Raw genomic sequence first — 19,630 nt, 5'->3', positions numbered from 1 at the left:
CATGATGTGGCCGCTCCTCGATGTCATTCCCAAAAGCGTCGTACATACTATATAATGGATGTTATACCAACTGCTCCGCAGTTGTATCCTGCCGTGCCTAACGAATTAAACGCTGAGAACTTTCGTCTGAATAAAGCAAATTTAATACTGTCTTACTTGGACGGACAGACAAAACACTACGAAAAATTCAGAAAGAAATATGCCAAAGTCAGGAGTCTATTCCATAAGGTATCCATAACCACAGGATCTCTCTCCGTTGCTTTTGCAGCTTCAGGACTGGCAACCTCTCTAACAGGACCCGGAGCCATCATCGGAATACCTTTGGGAGCCGTTGGAGGAGTTTGTGGTATTATTTCAGCATTTTCGGCGGGAATGACGAAGAAATTATCCACGAAAATATCAAAACACGACACGACAATAGCTCTGTCTAGGGCAAAAGTAAATACAATTACTGACCTTGTTTCGAAGGCTTTGCGTGACAGAAAGATAGACGACGTCGAATTCTCGATTATCCTGACCGAGGAGGAGAAATATGAGAAGCTAAAGTCCGACATCAGGAATAAAAAAACAATCGTCAAAGATTTGTCCGAAGAGACACGGAAAAAGATATTCCAAGAAGCAAAAGAGGAGCTTCAAAGAAAGCTCGCTCAGTAAATATTAGCCTCCTTTGCAGCCGTTCTTAGGGTCGTCACGCAACGTTTCCCTCCCCACAAACGTTTGTGGGGAGAGAAACGTTGCGTGACGACCCTAAGAACGGCTGCAAAGGAGGTTAAGTAAATATTTGCTTTGAAAAAAGCGAGACAGGATTTCATTTGCATATTGAACGACAGTCTGGGTCATATGCGTAATCAAATGTCTGAAGCTATCGTTGACGTCAGCACATTCCCGAGCGCCGTAACAACGAAGCCTTCAAAAAGTAAATATCAAATCTACTTTCAAGCTTGTTGGTTGTTAAGGCGAAGGAGTATGATCGGAATGTTGTCTATTGTTTTACACGTTACAACTCATTATTCTTTCTAGGTACGCCACTTCCGCCACGTGAAAGTAAAAAACCCTATAGAAATAGAAACCACGGTCAAAGCTCGCAGCTGTTATCATGACATAATAGAAACACATATAATTGCGTCGGTCGCCTTGGAATCCATCCCAACAGGGGGTGGTTGGGGTCAATTTCGTGGAATATCTCATAGATTACGTCGGGGTAATAAGGAATATCCTTATCCAGCCGACAAAACATCCACTCGACTCTGTTCATAGTATCTTCAGAAACCTCGGGAATAGAGTCGCCGGTAATTTCAGACAAAAGGTAGGGAATACCTTTGTAATATTTCCCTAACTTTAATTTCTTCAATGTCTTCCTTAAGCTTTGTGGCGTTGGCTCTTCTAAGTCGTTCGTAATTTCTTTCTTTACTTGCTCATCAAGATATACGGGCCGATAACCTTGAATGTGACTCATCCAGTCCCTAAAGTATTTTATTCTCTTATAAGGTGTTTTCTTACGGCCTCCATTGGCGTAATATTGCTCCCTTGTGGCACTAGGCACGGCATTGGCAATGTTCTTACCACACTCGTAACATTGCGCTGACGTGTCATCTTCTATCTGCATCTTCTTACCACAACAAACATACTTGATTGGTTTGGTGGGCTTGAAGGGCGGATTAAGACACTTAACGCACATGTTTGAACAAACTCCTTACATTCTTCACACCTCATATATATATACATGAGATCTCAAGCCCCACACCTGGGCCTTCACATATAGACTGGGATGGGAGTTGCGCTGTTGTCGCACGGGTATTACCCGCAAGCGGACTTAAGACGAGGATTACTCGGATCAGAGTTGCGCTGATACCCCCATCCCCTATACTACTTATATAGATATATAGATATAGATATATTAACTAGTTTTGAACATCTTCAGTGCAATTTTAAGCTTATAAGTTAATTTTCTAATCTCACAGAGATCCTTCAAACTCTCTATCATTTCAGTCCTCGATAATTTTGTTCCGGTACACAAATTTAAAAAAGTCATTCTATATGTGGTATAACTCAGAATATTGAAAAATTTCAGATTCTAAACAAGTTAATAGAAATTTGAAAATGTCTTTCAAAATTAGCTTGGAGAATTTTTTACAGCGCTCCCAAGTAATAAATAATTAGTGAATAATTAATGCTAGTTAATCGCTATTCTGAGCAAGGATAACATGTCAATCCTACATATATTTATCCAATCACAGTTCAGATACCACCAGATAAGCGTGGGAAGAAAACGTATAATCTTCGAATCAGAGCGAAAACCGTTTCTTACTGAAGAACGTCTGATTAACAAACCTCTAAGGTAAGTATCCCTTGTTGGAAATATTTTAAAGACAATATGGTGATAATAATTTCACTTAAAGTGAAAAACAATGAAAAAATCGATTTTCTTTATTTTTGGTCCAGAGTTAGGTATTAGTGAGAAAGTAAATGTGGTGGGTTTCATTTCTTCGGGGGGAAAAGTTTCGCCTAGAAAAATCGAAAAATCGGAAAATCTCGAGCATAAGACGGCGCCAAATAAAAACGATTTATTTAGGGTCTGTCTAATCGTATCCTGTAGAGGCGCAACGCGTTTTCCAGCATTTTTGCATTAAAATATTCGTTTTTAAACTAGTTTGAACATCTTCAATGCAATTTTGAGCTTATAGGTTCATTTTCTATTTTACAGAAATTCTTAAAACTTATAATTTCAGTCCTCGATAACTTAATCGTTCAGACACACTATTTAAATAAATAACTCTATATGTGGTATAACTCAGCATATTGAAAAATTTCAGATTCTAAAACAAGTTGATATGATTAGCTTGGGGAAATTTTCACAGCCTCCAAATAATAAATAATTAGTGAATAATTAATGCTAGTTTTTGGTGAACATTCCCCGGGGCTCGTAAACAGTGTGTGTTTGGAGGCTTTGGAATTAGGACCAAAATCGGCGTGTAATTTTGTTCCAATTAACAGCTTTTAATTTCATACAACTTTAAGAGTTAACCCCAAAATTGTAAGATTAAGGTGGCTCGACTGGGTTTTGCTTGTGGCGTACCTTCGAAGTTTGAAGGGGAAATGCGTTGCTGCCAATAAGCTAATTTCAAATAAATCATTATGACATGTCTAGAGATAGATTCAAGTTTTACATGATATACAATTTATCATGATCGGAGTTACCATAGCAATACAGTGACGTCATGTCATTTTTTTATACATTCCATTTTTGGCGAAATCAGACGTTTGTTTAAGAAATTGTTTAACAGAACTTAAAGTTCATTAGTTTGTCTTCAAGTTAACGAAGTTTCGAAGATTTGTATGGAAGCGTTTCGAAATAATTGCCGTCGGAACTTTTGGGCAACAGAAATGTAAACAATCCAAAGCAATTAGTTCATGTGACCGAAACCTTTCCTTTCTGGACATGGGAAAAGCTTTTTTTGGGGTCATAGTGTTGTGTTACAATTCCAATAGTCCTTCTGAGAAATGGAAAGAAATCGCGTTATTCGATTTCGAGAAATGTGATTTCAAGCCTAGTTAGTAAAGTTGTGCCTTTTGATATCTTGTCAAAGATTTCACTTGTCTTTACTAAAAACGGTCAGACTTAAAATTAAAGCAACTGTGAGGAAAATCTTTGATTTTAACCGTCTTAAGTAAAGAATTTCGATTCACAAATAACGAGTTAGAAAATTCCCGTGTGAGACACTCTTTGCAAAGCGCGTGACCCCAGGCACGACTTAATTACGCATGCTAAAAATAGGAATGGAATGGACATGACGGAACTGGAATTTGGACTGATTTTTATCCATACCTTTAATTTTTGGCATACACTTTTTATCCAAAATGATTTTCAATACTTTGAGCTCTTTGAAGCTTTAATAAAAAATTATTTTCACTTTATTATTGTTCGGATCCATGTCAAAACAACAGCATTTCTGCACAGACCCATATTTCATCTAGAAGTAATACCTAACTTCCGGTCCTGTGAATAAATTTGTTGTTCTAGTGATCCTATGGTTTAAAACAAACAGTCTACAACACGCTCTACCTATGGCAAAAAATGCCAGGTTAAGACCCCATCATCCCTCCACTCCCCACGACCCCGCACCCGTCCTAGCGTCTTTTTTACTGGGATAACTGTGGTTTACCATGCATGTTGAAACCAGGTCCTCCAGGTATCCCAGCTTACCCTGGAATCAGGGTCTAGTCTTTTTTACAAAGAAATTAGAATTTCTAATCCGACTCAGTCTTGAATAAGAGAATATTCATATTCATATTCATATTCATATTCATATTCATATTCATATTCATATTCATATTCATATTCATATTCATATTCATATTCATATTCATATTCATATTCATATTCACATTCATATTCATATTCATATTCATATTCATATTCATATTCATATTCATATTCATATTCATATTCATATTCATATTCATATTCATATTCATATTCATATTCATATTCATATTCATATTCATATTCATATTCATATTCATATTCATATTCATATTCATATTCATATTCATATTCATATTCATATTCATATTCATATTCATATTCATATTCATATTCATATTCATATTCATATTCATATTCATATTCATATTCATATTCATATTCATATTCATATTCATATTCATATTCATATTCATATTCATATTCATATTCATATTCATATTCATATTCATATTCATATTCTCTTGGTCTTGAATAACAGCAGTCAGCAAAATAGAGCATGCGTAGACTTTAATTGTGTCACGTGATAATCTAACTCCGCCCTCTCCTAGTCACTTCGCAATATTGACATTGATTAACAGCAAGGCAGAAACTAATTAGTCTGCACATAGACGGTAAACCTATAGCAGAAACCCGCAATGGTCTTCTGGGTAATAGTTTACGTCATTTAAATCCATGTATGGGTACTATTGCGCAACTTTGCCATTTTGTCGCGGAGAAAAAAAAAATACAAAAAAAAAAGGCATTTTATAGCTGGTATACCACAGGTATCCCAGCAAATATGCGACCGCTTTCTTCATTCGCACTTTATTTATATCGTTACGCCTTTCTATTGTCCAGAATATTTCCAAAATCGTACATTGCAACACCTCATTTCTATGAGTCCGAGGGAGATGCTTCTTTGTAACTTTCTTTGCAATTGAAGCGAAAATGTTACTGATGCCGAAAATACTACTAATGCCGAGGGAGATCGTGTATACCCCTGTGTAGGCTCGGCAGTGGTTCGTACACTAGCGTTGGTGCTGCATCTGTCATCGCTGTGTAAACACACTGCCATTCCACCTTTCAAAATAATTGGATTAAGCGAGCAGACGAGAGAACAATGGCAGGCAGGCTAGTAGCCTACCCGTGGCTCTATATGGAACTTAAGGTGAATTTGATTAACCATATTGACTCTGGACGGTTGAATATTACTGACGTAAGGAGCATCGCGCGGTCGCGTTGTTGTTGGTATAGTACAAACAGATTCAAGTACGGAACGGCCGTTAAAGAAGTAACGCTCGTAGGCTATTCAAACCGTTTCACCTTTGGAATGAAAACGTCTGCATTATGACAGCGAACGAAGGAACACGGACACAAGTTAAGTAAACAAGTATAACGTTAATTTAATTCAAATAATCGAAAGGGAAAAAAAACTATAGAAATCCAACCACATTCGGTGTCCTAGCGCCCTTGCTCAGCGAGGTTTACTAGTAATAGTAGAAATTCTGAAGTGTTCTTCAGAAACGAGAATTGATAGAACTGAGATAAGAATAAACCAGCAAAATGGAGTTGTGTAAACGTAGGTAAGTTGATGTATGGCGATTGAAACTTTCTGTCCATTACCGAACTTTATAAGTCCCAAATAACTGACCAACCTTTATTTATCGGAAATGAGCCGAGTAACAAATGCAGATTTGGATAGTCGAGCAAGATGTTGAATGAACCCTTGTCATATTGACAGAGCTAATAATGCGAAGTCCTTAGTAATGCGTTTTTGAGTTTCTTAGGCCCTGGCTAAATGAGAAACAGAAACATGTAATTTACCGCGCGCAAGTTTTCCCAAGTTTAGCCAGCCAAATACGAAACATTGCTGCGTGCAACAAATTTTGCTTCCAAGACGCAAAAATCATAGCAGAAACAAGTTATCCTTCCAAGACGCATTGAAACGATGTTTCCCGAAGTTTAGCCGCGAAAGTCAACATTCTAAAAGTTCATTACTTAGCAACGCTCGCTCTATCTTGAAAGTGCGCATGCGCTAACTGATGAGTAAATATGATTCCTATCACAGGTTTTCCACCTTTGGAAACATTTAAGGTGACTGCCTACTTTTGAACGTTCGATTTGAGCCCACGATGTGCGCGCGCTCAAAAACCGCTGAAAAATCTACAAGATTTTTTTGAAGAACCATACGCGTTTTGAGCTTCAACAGGGCAAAACTTATTTGCCCAGCTAGACTGCATTATTCAATTCATACATAGTATAAATCATAGTATACGATATCCGACATCCGGTTTCGTATAACAATGGCTGGCGGAAATACTCGCGAAGGCACCATTGTTTGCGGATTAAAGGACATTTTGGTATAACCCTGGTGGCTGATACGGTGTGATTTCTGAGTATGCAGTTTTCTTTACGTCGAAACAACACTATTAAATTTGTCTTTTTCAAAACGCAAAGGAGCATTATTATGCGTTATACTTTACGTGCGAACAACAATAATTTGTCGTTTACAATTCGCAAAGTTGCAGTTTTTTTGGCAGTATTAGTTTACGTGTTCACCACAATTATTTTGTCTTTTACAGAACGCAAAGGTGCAGTTAAAATGAAACCACTGTTTTAAGCCATAGATAGTGTTAGAATTGGACTGAAAAAGCTCCGGGATCGCCTGGAGTACAACTCTTTATTCGACTTCTTGTCCTTTAGGAGACTAGTTAGCTTTACAAATACGAGAGGTTTGCTACCAGCCTAAGATGCACCGAAGCTGGCTAGAAAGACGTTCCGGATCTCTCACGGATACTGGTCATCGAGTCCCGTCTTTCAAAACCGAGACTCGATTTTCAAAACGAGACGGTCCACGAGACGTTTTTCAAAACGAGACACGATTTTTGGACCTCCGATTTTGGAAATTATTTATTTATTTATTTTTATTTTTTTGATCAAGTAGATTCTCAAAAACCTCAGAACTTATGAAATTTTATTCAGTATAATTATCACTCGTTGATTAAACAAAGCATTTCTCATGATCAAAAAAGAGAGCCTGAGATTTTATGAGCTTTCATTCATCATAATTATCATAATAACTATCATCGTTGATTAAACGAAACAAATCTCAAAAAAATTGAGAACTTATGAAATTTCATTCTTTCATTTCTTATATTATATATTAAAGAGATAGAAAACGAGCGCGCGTGCTATGTTGAGTTATTCATACGTTTAACTTTTTCCCTCCTCACTTTTCTCCTTCTCTTTCTCGCTACTTCTTTTGTTTCTCTGTTTTCCCTTTCTTTTTCTAGTATTTCCTCGCTTTCCTTTCCTCCATTTTCAATAGTTTCCGTTTCATGATAGTTTTGATAGCTTTTTAATTATAAATTAAGCCAAGCTTTGGAGCATATTGCTCTTCATCAGGGCATGCAAACGGTTGTGACAATTTTCACAAGAAACATGCAACATAACAATGTGAGCGCGCTACAATTAAATGTATCCCCAGACTCTGGAATATAACCCTGCGAGCCATCAGAGACTCCAACTCCCTTGTTTCCTTTAAATCTAATGTTAAAACGATTGTATTTGGTATCTATATAGATATATACAACGTATAGATTATCTCTTCATATATCCTACAATAAAAATATATCTATTTATAATAATAACAATAATGATAATAGTTAAAAACTTTATTTTCATATCTATACACACTCTATGGTGATTTTTATAATCCCCCACGCACTAACAACAACACAATTGTAGTTTAGGGACTAGTTTCGTCCGTTTATTAGGACCTTTTCAACCTAACTGAATCTAACTGAATGATTACGTTGCGATATAGTGTTTATACTCGTGATGAACAAGAGCGCGCGCAGTAAACTTGCGCGAGCTGTAAAAGTATAAGAAGAGAGAAAATTTACATTATAACTGTTCTAGGGATCTTCATAAAGTTCCATTCTGTTTTGTTATTTATTATTTTATCTTGTTCTTCTCTGCTAATTTTAACAGACTCAGTTATTTGTCTCAACATTGCATCACCCTGAAAAGATCTTGTCACATTCATGGTGAAGTCTGTAATAAGCCCTTCGTGTTTCTCTTTGCAATGTCTACTTAGTGCTGATGATTCGCCTTTCGAATCCAGTGCCATCAAATGTTCTCTTCCCCTAGTGTACGCGTTTCTTGCCGTCGCTCCGATGTACTTATCGCCACAGGATTTGCAACTGATCTCATACGTTACATCTGTAGCTCTGCAATTTCCTCTACCTCCTGTTTGGCACACTAGGCAGTCTTCCTGTCCACAAGGGTCTTTCCTGAGCGGGTTTCACTTTTGCAGCAAACTCTTAATGCTCGTGCTAGCTTTCTCCACTAATTTGATCTTAATGCTACTCTTTCTGACATCATCTTCAAACTTTATTTCAAATACTAAAAGAATAATTGCTAACTAAATTTAGCTGGTATTACGTGTTTTACATTTGTGACAGTTATCAGCCATCTTCCCAGGCATTTTCATTGAAGAAAGAAGACTATATATTAAAATTAGCGCACATAAATATCGGTCTTATATTTCCATACATAAATTAGTTAACATAATGTCTTATTCCAATTATGATAGATATCCGGAGGAGACTTTTGCAAAGCTATGAATCAAGATCCCAAAGAGCAACTATTCAAAACGTTCACCAGTCGATCAGATGTTGGCAGCGATAATCTGTTTAGTTCTCGACTGTCATACAGCGGAGTGAATAAGCAGTCTCTGAGTACCGACAGAGACGTTTCTCAGCTGGATTCCAAGAGCCGATTTATTGACACGGTTGTTATATCATTATTATTATTGTTATTATTATTGTTATTATTATTATTATCATTATCATTATTATTATCATCATCTTTATCATCTTTAACACCTTTATCATCATTATCATCATTATCGTCATCATCATTATCATTTTTATCATCATCATCATCATTAATATTATTATTATTGTTGTTGTTATTATGACGCAATTTATCGTCAATAAGAGAAAAGACATATCATCTCTATCATCATCATCATCACTATCATTATCATTATTATTATCATTATTATTATCATCATCTTTATCATCTTTAACATCTTTATCATCATTATCGTCATCATCATCATCATCATCATCATTATCATTATCATTATCATTATCATTATTATTATCATTTTCTTTATCATCTTTAACATCTTTATCATCATTATCGTCATCATCATCATCATTATCATCATTAATATTATTATTATTGTTGTTGTTATTATGACGCAATTTATCGTCAATAAGAGAAAAGACATAAAAACTGATGTCTATTAGTTAACATAATGTCTTATTCCAATTATGATAGATATCCGGAGGAGACTTGAATCAAGCTCCCAAAGAGCAACTATTCAAAACGTTGCACAGTCAATCAGATGTTGGCAGCGATAATCTGTTTAGTTCTCGACTGTCATACAGCGGAGTGAATAAGCAGTCTCTGAGTACCGACAGAGACGTTTCTCAGCTGGATTCCAAGAGCCGATTTATTGACACGGTTGTTATATTATTATTATTATTATTATTATTATTATTATTATCATTATCATTATCATTATTATTATCATCATCTTTATCATCTTTAACACCTTTATCATCATTATCATCATTATCGCCATTATCATCATTATCATTTTTATCATCATCATCATCATTAATATTATTATTATTGTTGTTGTTATTATGACGCAATTTATCGTCAATAAGAGAAAAGACATATCATCTTTATCATCATCATCATCATCATCATTAATATTATTATTATTGTTGTTGTTATTATGACGCAATTTATCGTCAATAAGAGAAAAGACATAAAAACTGATGTCTATTAGTTAACATAATGTCTTATTCCAATTATGATAGATATCCGGAGGAGACTTGAATCAATCTCCCAAAGAGCAACTATTCAAAACGTTGCACAGTCAATCAGATGTTGGCAGCGATAATCTGTTTAGTTCTCGACTGTCATACAGCGGAGTGAATAAGCAGTCTCTGAGTACCGACAGAGACGTTTCTCAGCTGGATTCCAAGAGCCGATTTATTGACGCGGTTGTTATATTATTATTATTACTATTGTTGTTATTATTATTATTATTATTATTATTATTATTATTATATTATCATTATCATTATCATTATCATTATCATTATCATTATCATTATCATTATCATTATCATTATCATTATCATTATCATTATCATTATCATTATCATTATCATTATCATTATCATTATCATTATCAATTATCATTATCATTATCATATCATTATCATTATCATTATCAATTATCATTATCATTATCATTATCAGTCATTATCATTATCATTATCATTATCATTATCATTATCATTATCATTATCATTATCATTATCATTATCATTATCATTATCATTATCATTATCATTATCATTATCATTATCATTATCATTATCATTATCATTATCATTATCATTATCATTATCATTATCATTATCATTATCATTATCATTAGATCATTATCTTATCATTATCATTATCATTATCATTATCATTATCATTATCAGAATTATCATTATCATTATCATTATCATTATCATTATCATTATCATTATCATTATCATTATCATTATCATTATCATTATCATTAGCATTATCATTAATCATTATCATTATCATTATCATTATCATTATCATTATCATTATCATTATCATTATCATTAGCATTATCATTATCATTAATCATTATCATTATCATTATCATTATCATTATCATTATCATTATCATTATCATTATATCATTATCATTATCATTATCAGTTATCATTATCATATCATTTCATTATCATTATCATTATCATTATCATTATCATTATCATTATCATTATCATTATCATTATCATTATCATTATCATTATCTTATCATTATCATTATCATTATCATATCATTATCATTATCATTATCATTATCATTATCATTATCATTATCATTATCATTATCATTATCATTATCATTATCATTATCGCTATCGCTATCGCTATCGCTATCGCCATCTCCATCACCATCACCACCACTAGATGCATCCTAGCAAATTTTTTGAACCTCACCCTGGACAAGTTCAGTTACTGATTAAAAGTAGAAAATAGCCAGTTTTCAAAAACTTTTTTCGTGGTTATTTGGTATTTGACCGAAAGTTTTGGCAGCAAGATTTTGGAGGCTCACCATCTATTTTTGAGCTAGTAATCCAACTGCAATGTTCAAATAGGTAAACTTTTGCCGCAAAAATCGAAAAAAATACTTTTTTTAGATTTTTCTCCAAAAATCTTGGAGATCCCTGAAGTGCTCCTTATGCTGGTTCAACCTAGGATCTCCACCTTGTTTTGGTGTCACGTTAAATTTACGAGGCTTTCAAGTCTAGTGTAAGTTCTATAACTACTTGAAACCCTAGGTTTCAAAGTTATGTCAATTTTTGAAACTTGAAAAAAAGTTGCCTAAAACATGACGCAAAATTATGAAACTTGCTAGACATGGTTTTTGAAGGTTAAGAAGAAGCTTTGCAAAAGAATTTGCATGAATTTCGTAATTTTACGCAAAATACAGCTGATGGTAAACTTTTTGAACATGTTCAAACTTGTTCTTTGGCTCTTTTCGACTATAAAATATATCAATTAAACGACAATAATTATTGAACAGATAAAAAGAAGCGTCCTCTATCAGCGTAAGAGATTTTCTATGCAAAACGAACGCACTTTGATTTTTTATTTAACATTTTAGGGGAAAAATTGATAGCATATAAATCTTCCAAAATTTGTTTAGAATGTTCCATAACTTGCAATACAGCTTAAAAATGAACAAATAGTCGGGACAAAGCATTATAAGTGACTAATTTTGGGATAATATTGAAAACAAATCGAACTTATCCTCAGATGGAAATTCATGAAAAAAACAAAGAAAATACCATGCAATCGAATTTTAGCTGGCATAATGCATTGAGTAAACATCCAACAAAGTCTGTCTACACTTTTTGAAGTGCCTAATAGATATTCTGGGCATTTTAGTTAAATTTACGAAACCCCCGTTTTGAAGAGGGGAGGGGGAGGGTTAGGGTTAGAGATACTTGGGATACCTGTTGTATCAAGATTTTCAATTCTCAGATATTATTTTTCAGGATTCAAGACTGTTTTTACTTAGAACTATCTTCATGCCTTAAATTCTGATTTTTGATAAAGGATCATCTAGCTTATTGGCCAAGCCTAGCTTCTGAGATGTACACATGCTCTTAAAGAAGCACATCCTTTACCTTTGACAGACAAAAAGTAGACAAACAACACCAGACCTGTGTTTTTAGGTAGTAACGGAAACAAGTTCGATTCTTCTGCAGTAGGGCGAAGACCTGCGTCGAGTTTGGGAAGAAATTGGAATCCAAAGAAGATTTACCCTCACACGTGTTTGAAAAATTAAGACATCCTCGACGTTAGTGGCAGGAGAAGATCCCAAGACACAAGAAGTGCATGCACAGCTATTGGAACATAATCTGTCAACTGAGATACTCTTTTACTATTGACTGCACAAAGAAAATATATATTTGATTTTTTCCTAAATTTCCATCTCAGAATAAGTTCGATTTATTTTAACATCAACCCAACATTAGTCACTTCTCATGCATTGTCTCGACTATTTGTTTACTTTTAAGCTGCATAGCAAGGTAGATGCAAGTGTAGAGAACCATTTAAGGATAGGAATCATATATGCTCTTGGACATGTAAACACCCAAAACTGCTATGTTAAACGCAAAACAAAGGAGCAACTGAGTCACACAACAACGAGGAAAAGTCCATCAAAGTAAAACCTAAGGAGCAGCCTGTGTCACTAGCTACAGAGTGGAACAGATACCTATAGCATTTGTCCTAGACTCACCTATATCAGTGCGAAAAACAAGTCAATAAATAATGGCCTAAAAAATCAGCGAGAGAGCAGACGAAGAAATCAGAAAAGCTTTTAGTGGAAGAAATAAGAAGCAGATTAGCATATATTATTAAAAACGCCAGCCAGAATTACCACGAAGTACTATTGTTCTGCAGAGCCTGCTTCATATCAGAACTGGTTTCCAAAATCAGCAATTGAAACAAGGTCATCAGTTTCAGAACAGCGTTCATAGATGAAATGGAGTGCATAAGACAGTGAGGTTATAAGAAATGCATCTGGAGAGCACGTGGAACTCAGTAGAGTACAGCCAAGAAAGTCTAGAATCCTTCGCAGGTTTTGAAAACCAATTTGGATACTGAAGAGTTAAAAGAAATCTACACCAGGGAAGATGACAGTGCATGACGACAAAGGTGCATAAAGAAAGTCCGCACAGAATGGAAAAGAGTTAATGGAAAGCTGACAAGTTGGAAACCAACGTGACAAAGTGAGAAATAACAAAGCCAAATTTTATCAAAAGGAGTATATCTACTATCAAAACCCAGGACTTTAGCATGGTGGTGTAAAAAATTATAAATACGTTAAATGGAATAATAAAGTAGAAAAGAGGAAAGAGATTTAATAGGGAAATACTATTTTGTGAAGGCAAAGCTCACCATCTATAATTTCCTAAGATAAGAGGGAAAAACAAAACAGTAAAATTTTTTAACATGTTCACAAAGAGCACTATGTTCAAATAAATTACTTAGGAATAGGTAAACTTTTTGAACATGTTCAAAAAGTTTACTATGTCTAAGTAAGAATTTTGAACATGTTCAAAAAACTTACCTATGAACTAGGTAAACTTTTTGAACTTAGGTAAGAATGCATATGGCCACCACCATCACCATCACCACCACCATCACCATCACCACCACTAGATGCATCCTAGCAAATTTTTTGAACCTCACCCTGGACAAGTTCAGTTACTGATTAAAAGTAGAAAACAGCCAGTTTTCAAAAACTTTTTTCGTGATTATTTAGTATTTGACCGAGAGTTTTGGCAGCAAGATTTTGGAGGCTCACCATCTATTTTTGAGCTAGTAATCCAACTTCAATGTTCAAATAGGTAAACGTTTGCCGCAAAAATCGAAAAAAATACTTTTTTTCGATTTTTCTCCAAAAATCTTGGAGATCCCTAGAGTGCTCCTTATGCTGGTTCAACCTAGGATCTCCGCCTTATTTTGGTTTCACGTTAAATTTACGAGGCTTGCAAGCCTAGCGTAAGTTCTATAACTACTTGAAACCCTAGGTTTCAAAGTTATGTCAATTTTTGAAACTTGAAAATAAGTTGCCTAAAACATGACGCAAAATTATGAAACTTGCTAGACATGGTTTTTGAAGGTTGAGAAGAAGCTTTGCAAAAGAATCTGCAATTTCGTAATTTTACGCAAAATACAGCTGATGGTAAACTTTTTGAACATGTTCAAAATTGTTCTTTGGCTCTTTTTGACTATAAAATATATCAAATAAACGACAATAATTATGGATCAGATAAAAAAAAGCGTCCTCTAACAGGCTATGAGATTTTCTATGCAAAACGAACGCATTTTTATTTTTTATTTAACATTTTAGGGGAAAAATTGGTAGTATATAAATCTTCCAAAATTTGTTTAGAACGTTCCATACCTTGCAATACAGCTTAAAAGTGAACAAATAGTCGGGACAAAGCATGATAAGTGACTAATTTTGGGATAATAGTGAAAAAAATCGAACTTATCCTCAGATGGAAATTCAAGAAAAAACTAAAGAAAATACCATGCAATCGAATTTTAGCTGGCATAATGCATTGAGTAAACATCCAACAAAGTCTTTCTATACTTTTTGAAGTGCCTAATAGATATTCTGGGCATTTTAAATAGATTTAAGAAACCCCCGTTTTGAAGGGGGGAGGGGAGGGTTAGGGTTAGAGATACTTGGGATACCGGTTGTATCGAGATTTTCAACTCTCAGATATTATTTTTCAGGATTCTTTTTTTTACTAGGACCTATCTTCATGCCTTATTTTGATTTTTTAAAAAGGATCATCTAGCTTATCGGCCAAGCCTATCTTCTGAGATGTACACATGCTCTTAAAGAAGCACATCCTTTACTTTTGACAGACAAAAAGTACACAAACAACACCAGGCCTGTGTTTTTAGGTAGTAACGGAAACAAGTTCGATTCCTCTGCAGTAGGGCGAAGACCTGCGTCGAGTTTGTGAGGAAGTTTGAATCCAAAGAAGATTTAACCTCACACGTGTTTGAAAAATTAAGACATCCTCGACGTTAGTGGCAGGAGAAGATCCCAAGACACAAGAAGTGCATGCACAGCTATTGGGACATAATCTGTCAACTGAGATACTCTTTTACCATTGACTGCACAAAGAAAATATATATTTGATTTATTCCTAAATTTCCATCTCAGAATAAGTTTATTTTAACATCAACCCAACATTAGTCACTTCTCATGCATTGTCTCGACTATTTGTTTACTTTTAAGCTGCATAGCAAGGTAGATGCAAGTGTAGAGAACCATTTAAGGCTAGGAATCATATCTGCTCTTGGGCATGTAAACACCCAAAACTGCTATGTTAAACGCAAAATAAAGGAGCAACTGAGTCACACAACAACGAGGAAAAGTCCATCAAAGTAAAACCTAAGGAGCAGCCTGTGTCACTAGCTGCAAAGTGGAACAGATACCTATAACATTTGTCCTAGACTCACCTATATCAGTGCGAAAAACAAGTCAATAAATAATGGCCTAAAACAATCAGCTAGAGAGCAGACGAAGAAATCAGAAAAGCTTTTAGTGGAAGAAATAAGAAGCAGATTAGCATATTATTAAAAAAGCCAGCCAGAATTACCACGAAGTACTATTGATCTACAGAGCCTGCTTCATATCAGAACTGGTTTCAAAATCAGGAATTGAAACAAGGTCTCATCAGTTTCAGAACAACGTTTATAGATGAAATGGAGTGCATAAGACAGTGGTGTTATAAGAAACGCATCTGGAGAGGACGTGGAACTCAGTAGAGTACAGCCAAGAAAGTCTAGAATCCTTAGCAGGTTTTGAAAACCAATTTGGATACTGAAGAGTTAAAAGAAATCTACACCAGGGAAGATGACAGTGCATGACGAAGGAATCTGGCGTGATTCGTGACTTTTGAATCACGCCAGATTACTTTGAGTCACGCCAGATCCCTTTTTTCACAACTTAAGCCTCACATCGGTGCGAGTTTTGAATTTGGTCTATAGAAACAAACATTGGAACTATCCAGAATTAATGAATCATTTGTATATTCATATTGTATAAGTATGATGTAAATAGGTCGAAATTAATAGCATTTCTCTCTTAGTTGTTCTTTTAGTAGTCCTAATATTAGAATGGCTTCAACATATTCATGTTTAATGTATGCGATTCAAGTAGCCAATTGCAAATTACCTATTATTAGTGAGATTTGCAATTGTATATATAAGACGAAAATCAAATTAGGTTTCCATTATTACTATATTATTATTATTATTTTGTTCATTTCAACTTTATCTCGTTTTACAAGCATTGCTCTTAGTGAAATTGCGGATACATTATATATCTAAGCAATTCCCTAGTTATATCAAGTCAATGTCAGATCAGATGTATGTTCATTTAAAGCTATGCAAAGCTTTCACTATATCACAGTTTTGAGAGATTATCCACTTTTGACATTTTCCGACTACATTCAAACTATCCGTCAGCCCTACACTATTCACAATAATTATCATTATCATTATTATTATTATTATCATCATCATTATCATCTTTATCATCATTATCGTCATTATCATCATTATCATCTTTATCATCATCATCATCATTAATATCATTATTATTATTATTGTTGTTATTATGACGCAATTTATCGTCAATAAGAGAAAAGACATAAAAACTGATGTCTATTAGTTAACATAATGTCTTATTCCAATTATGATAGATATCCGGAGGAGACTTGAATCAAGCTCCCAAAGAGCAACCCTTCAAACAGTTCCACAGTCAATCAGATGTTGGCATCGATAATCGGTCTAGTCAACGGACAAACAGCGGAGTGAATATGGAGTCTCCGAGAGTCGAGAGAGAAATTTCGCAGCTGGATAGGGACATCTTAATTGACAGGGTTTATCTCTTAATATCTTTGGTAATTGAAGGTTTGTTTTTGTTAAGGTCTTTGGTATGTGTTACTAAGAACCTCAAAAGCTTTTTCTTTGTAAATGCAGCTTGCACGGTCACCTCCTCTTCGCAGTTGCGAAAAGCTCTATATGTGTTTTTAAGAGCCTGGAAAAATGCAAGAGGAAATATCTGGGATCAAGCTAAAGCTCTTATCAAGTTTTTCATAGACTGCGGTGTGAAAGATTTGTTGCTTATTCTTAAAAGCATATTCCACAATAATGGCTGGTTTGACTGGTTCAAGATGTCTTGCCAATTAGCCGCTTTTATTACTGCTATTGCAGCAACCGGCAGCCCTGCCTTGTTTGCACAACTAGCCTTGTTTCTTTCAGATGCAAACGATTTTTTGCAAAAAATTAGATATCGGAACAAGCTTTTGAAGAAGATATCATAATTTCTTTAGCGGTGGGAAATGCTTTTCTCTCATGGTAACACAAATATTTTCAAACTGGAAAAATAGGTAGTCAAAGACTGCATTTATATACGGGCCGAAATTCAAGGGGTGCATGAACAAACACTAAGCACAGAGGCAATGAAAACTGGATAAGGTTTTTAGATCAGGTTGTTGCGTTAGATTAGAATAGGAGAAAGGGTAATGTGTTATATAGTAAAATAAATCAAGGTAGGTAGTAGTTAATGATTGCATGAAAGGTCATTAGTCTTTAGTCTTTATGCGTACACACGAAAGAAGCTTTATAAAAGTAAGTAATTATTTAGAAACGAGACCTTGAGACAATCCGCCATTGCTCGAGTATGTGCTTCTATAGCGCATACTACGCATGCGCATAGAATTTACGCACGCGCTGTGAACGCGACGGCTATTTGTGCAAAAAAAAAAAAAAAAAAAAAAAAAAAAAACGAAGCCCAATTTATACTTCGGGCATTCCTTCGGAAGCCCGAGTAATGATGAACTCAAGGCTGTAGTGGATGAGTGTTTTTGGTGTGGAGGTTTATGTAAAGAATACTGATATGTTGGGGAAAAAATTTCAATATTGTATTAAAGTTTACTAAATGTAACATGTAGAAATGTTATGAAAAGTAAAAAAGCTCTAGATTTGTAGTGGTAAATAGTGATGACAGATGTTGAGATTATCATTTACTGTTGAGAATAGTTAACTTTTACATACATTTATTCGTTTTGTTTGTTTCTTACGATTTCCTTGACCCCATGATTTACCAGAAATTAATGATTAAACATAGCAATGAAACTTGATCTAGCCTTATGCAATAAAAGACACTCGCTTAATTCTTAATGAAACGACATGCACGTGCTTACGAGCCAACGATAATTTTGCCATGAAGACTAACTTAGATGCGTGATTCGCCACCAGATGTAAGTACAATAAATTCTAAACATATATACTGTTGAAGTGTAAATATTTCCCCAAAAATGTAGGCTAATTTAGGAATTATTGTTACATTTTAGCGAACCTTGTACTAGCTTGAACCAGTTTGAACTTGATCCACGAATTAAACTTGAAACAGATACGAGTGAACATTTGTCAACTAGCTCTAACAAGCGTATCGTATGGTGGTAAAATAGACATTCCCCCGATATCTCTAACATTTACATATTTTATTTGTAGCAAGATTACAGTCGGCTCTCCCGTAAGCGACCACCCTCGGGGCCAGGAGAAAGTGTTCACTTACGGGAGATGGTCGCTTACGAGAGAGTTAACACAGGAAGCCCAAACAATGGGAATCCCAACACAGGAAGCCTAAACCATTTATAATTTGTAACTCACGCGTTAAAACTACTGTATTAACGATTAAACTGTTTTAATCAAAACTTTGAATATGCTATATGTTTACAGTAGTGTAATTGTCAATATAAATCTTTCGTATAGCGTCTTTCTGATGATCATTAAACTGAGTGATGCGAAATTTCTTTCTCGAAGCCTTCCTCTAATGATGCATCTCGTTTTCCATATGGCGCGAATGGTTCCTGGTTTTCGAGAACTAAGCCGTGATTGGTTAATTCATAGGAAAGGAATGTTGTGCTCGGGTAAGCAGCCGCTACTCAGAGAAAGCGTTGCGTGACGACACTAAAAGCGGCTGTGGGGGAGACTAGTTACGACCTTTACTGAGTAAACTTGCAAAATTGTCTACACGAGTCTGTAGCGCATACCTCATCCTCTTTCTACCCCACTTATATACAGTGCATGTCTATAGAGCAGCAAGTACCATCATCAGCAATTCCTGCTGAACGGCAATTGTCTGCG

The 19,630-nt window shown here is 34.9% G+C and overlaps 1 protein-coding gene across 2 annotated transcripts; it reads left to right on the top strand.

Moving 5' to 3' along the window:
* Positions 1-1,172: 1,172 nt before the first annotated feature.
* On the top strand, positions 1,173-19,197 carry LOC116300511 (uncharacterized). Of its 2 annotated transcripts, XM_089037956.1 has the most exons (7): positions 1,174-1,306; positions 2,238-2,338; positions 8,844-9,041; positions 9,599-9,784; positions 10,150-10,335; positions 17,179-17,379; positions 17,459-17,656. In XM_089037956.1, exons 3-7 carry the CDS (start codon positions 8,871-8,873, stop codon positions 17,510-17,512), a joined length of 798 nt encoding a protein of 265 aa, XP_088894082.1. In that variant the 5' UTR covers positions 1,174-1,306; positions 2,238-2,338; positions 8,844-8,870; the 3' UTR covers positions 17,513-17,656. The 2 variants fall into 2 exon arrangements, with proteins under 2 accessions (XP_088894081.1, XP_088894082.1); XM_089037955.1 differs by having other exon boundaries at positions 1,173-1,306; positions 17,179-19,197.
* The last annotated feature ends 433 nt before the right edge of the window (positions 19,198-19,630 follow it).

This window comes from Actinia tenebrosa, unplaced genomic scaffold (genome assembly GCF_029948245.1).
Source record: "Actinia tenebrosa isolate PJP-AT-01 unplaced genomic scaffold, QUT_ActTen_1.0 PGA_scaffold5__44_contigs__length_20552954, whole genome shotgun sequence".
Taxonomy (NCBI): Eukaryota; Metazoa; Cnidaria; class Anthozoa; order Actiniaria; family Actiniidae; genus Actinia; species Actinia tenebrosa.
This window is presented reverse-complemented; position numbering and strand designations above follow the sequence as displayed.

Bases quoted from the DNA above. Each gene is read 5' to 3' on its own strand.
- LOC116300511 (XM_089037955.1), top strand. From the start codon at position 8,871: ATGAATCAAGATCCCAAAGAGCAACTATTCAAAACGTTCACCAGTCGA. The intron at 9,042-9,598 runs GTTGTTATATCA...CAATTATGATAG, and splicing joins AGAGCCGATTTATTGACACG to ATATCCGGAGGAGACTTGAA. The intron at 9,785-10,149 runs GTTGTTATATTA...CAATTATGATAG, and splicing joins AGAGCCGATTTATTGACACG to ATATCCGGAGGAGACTTGAA.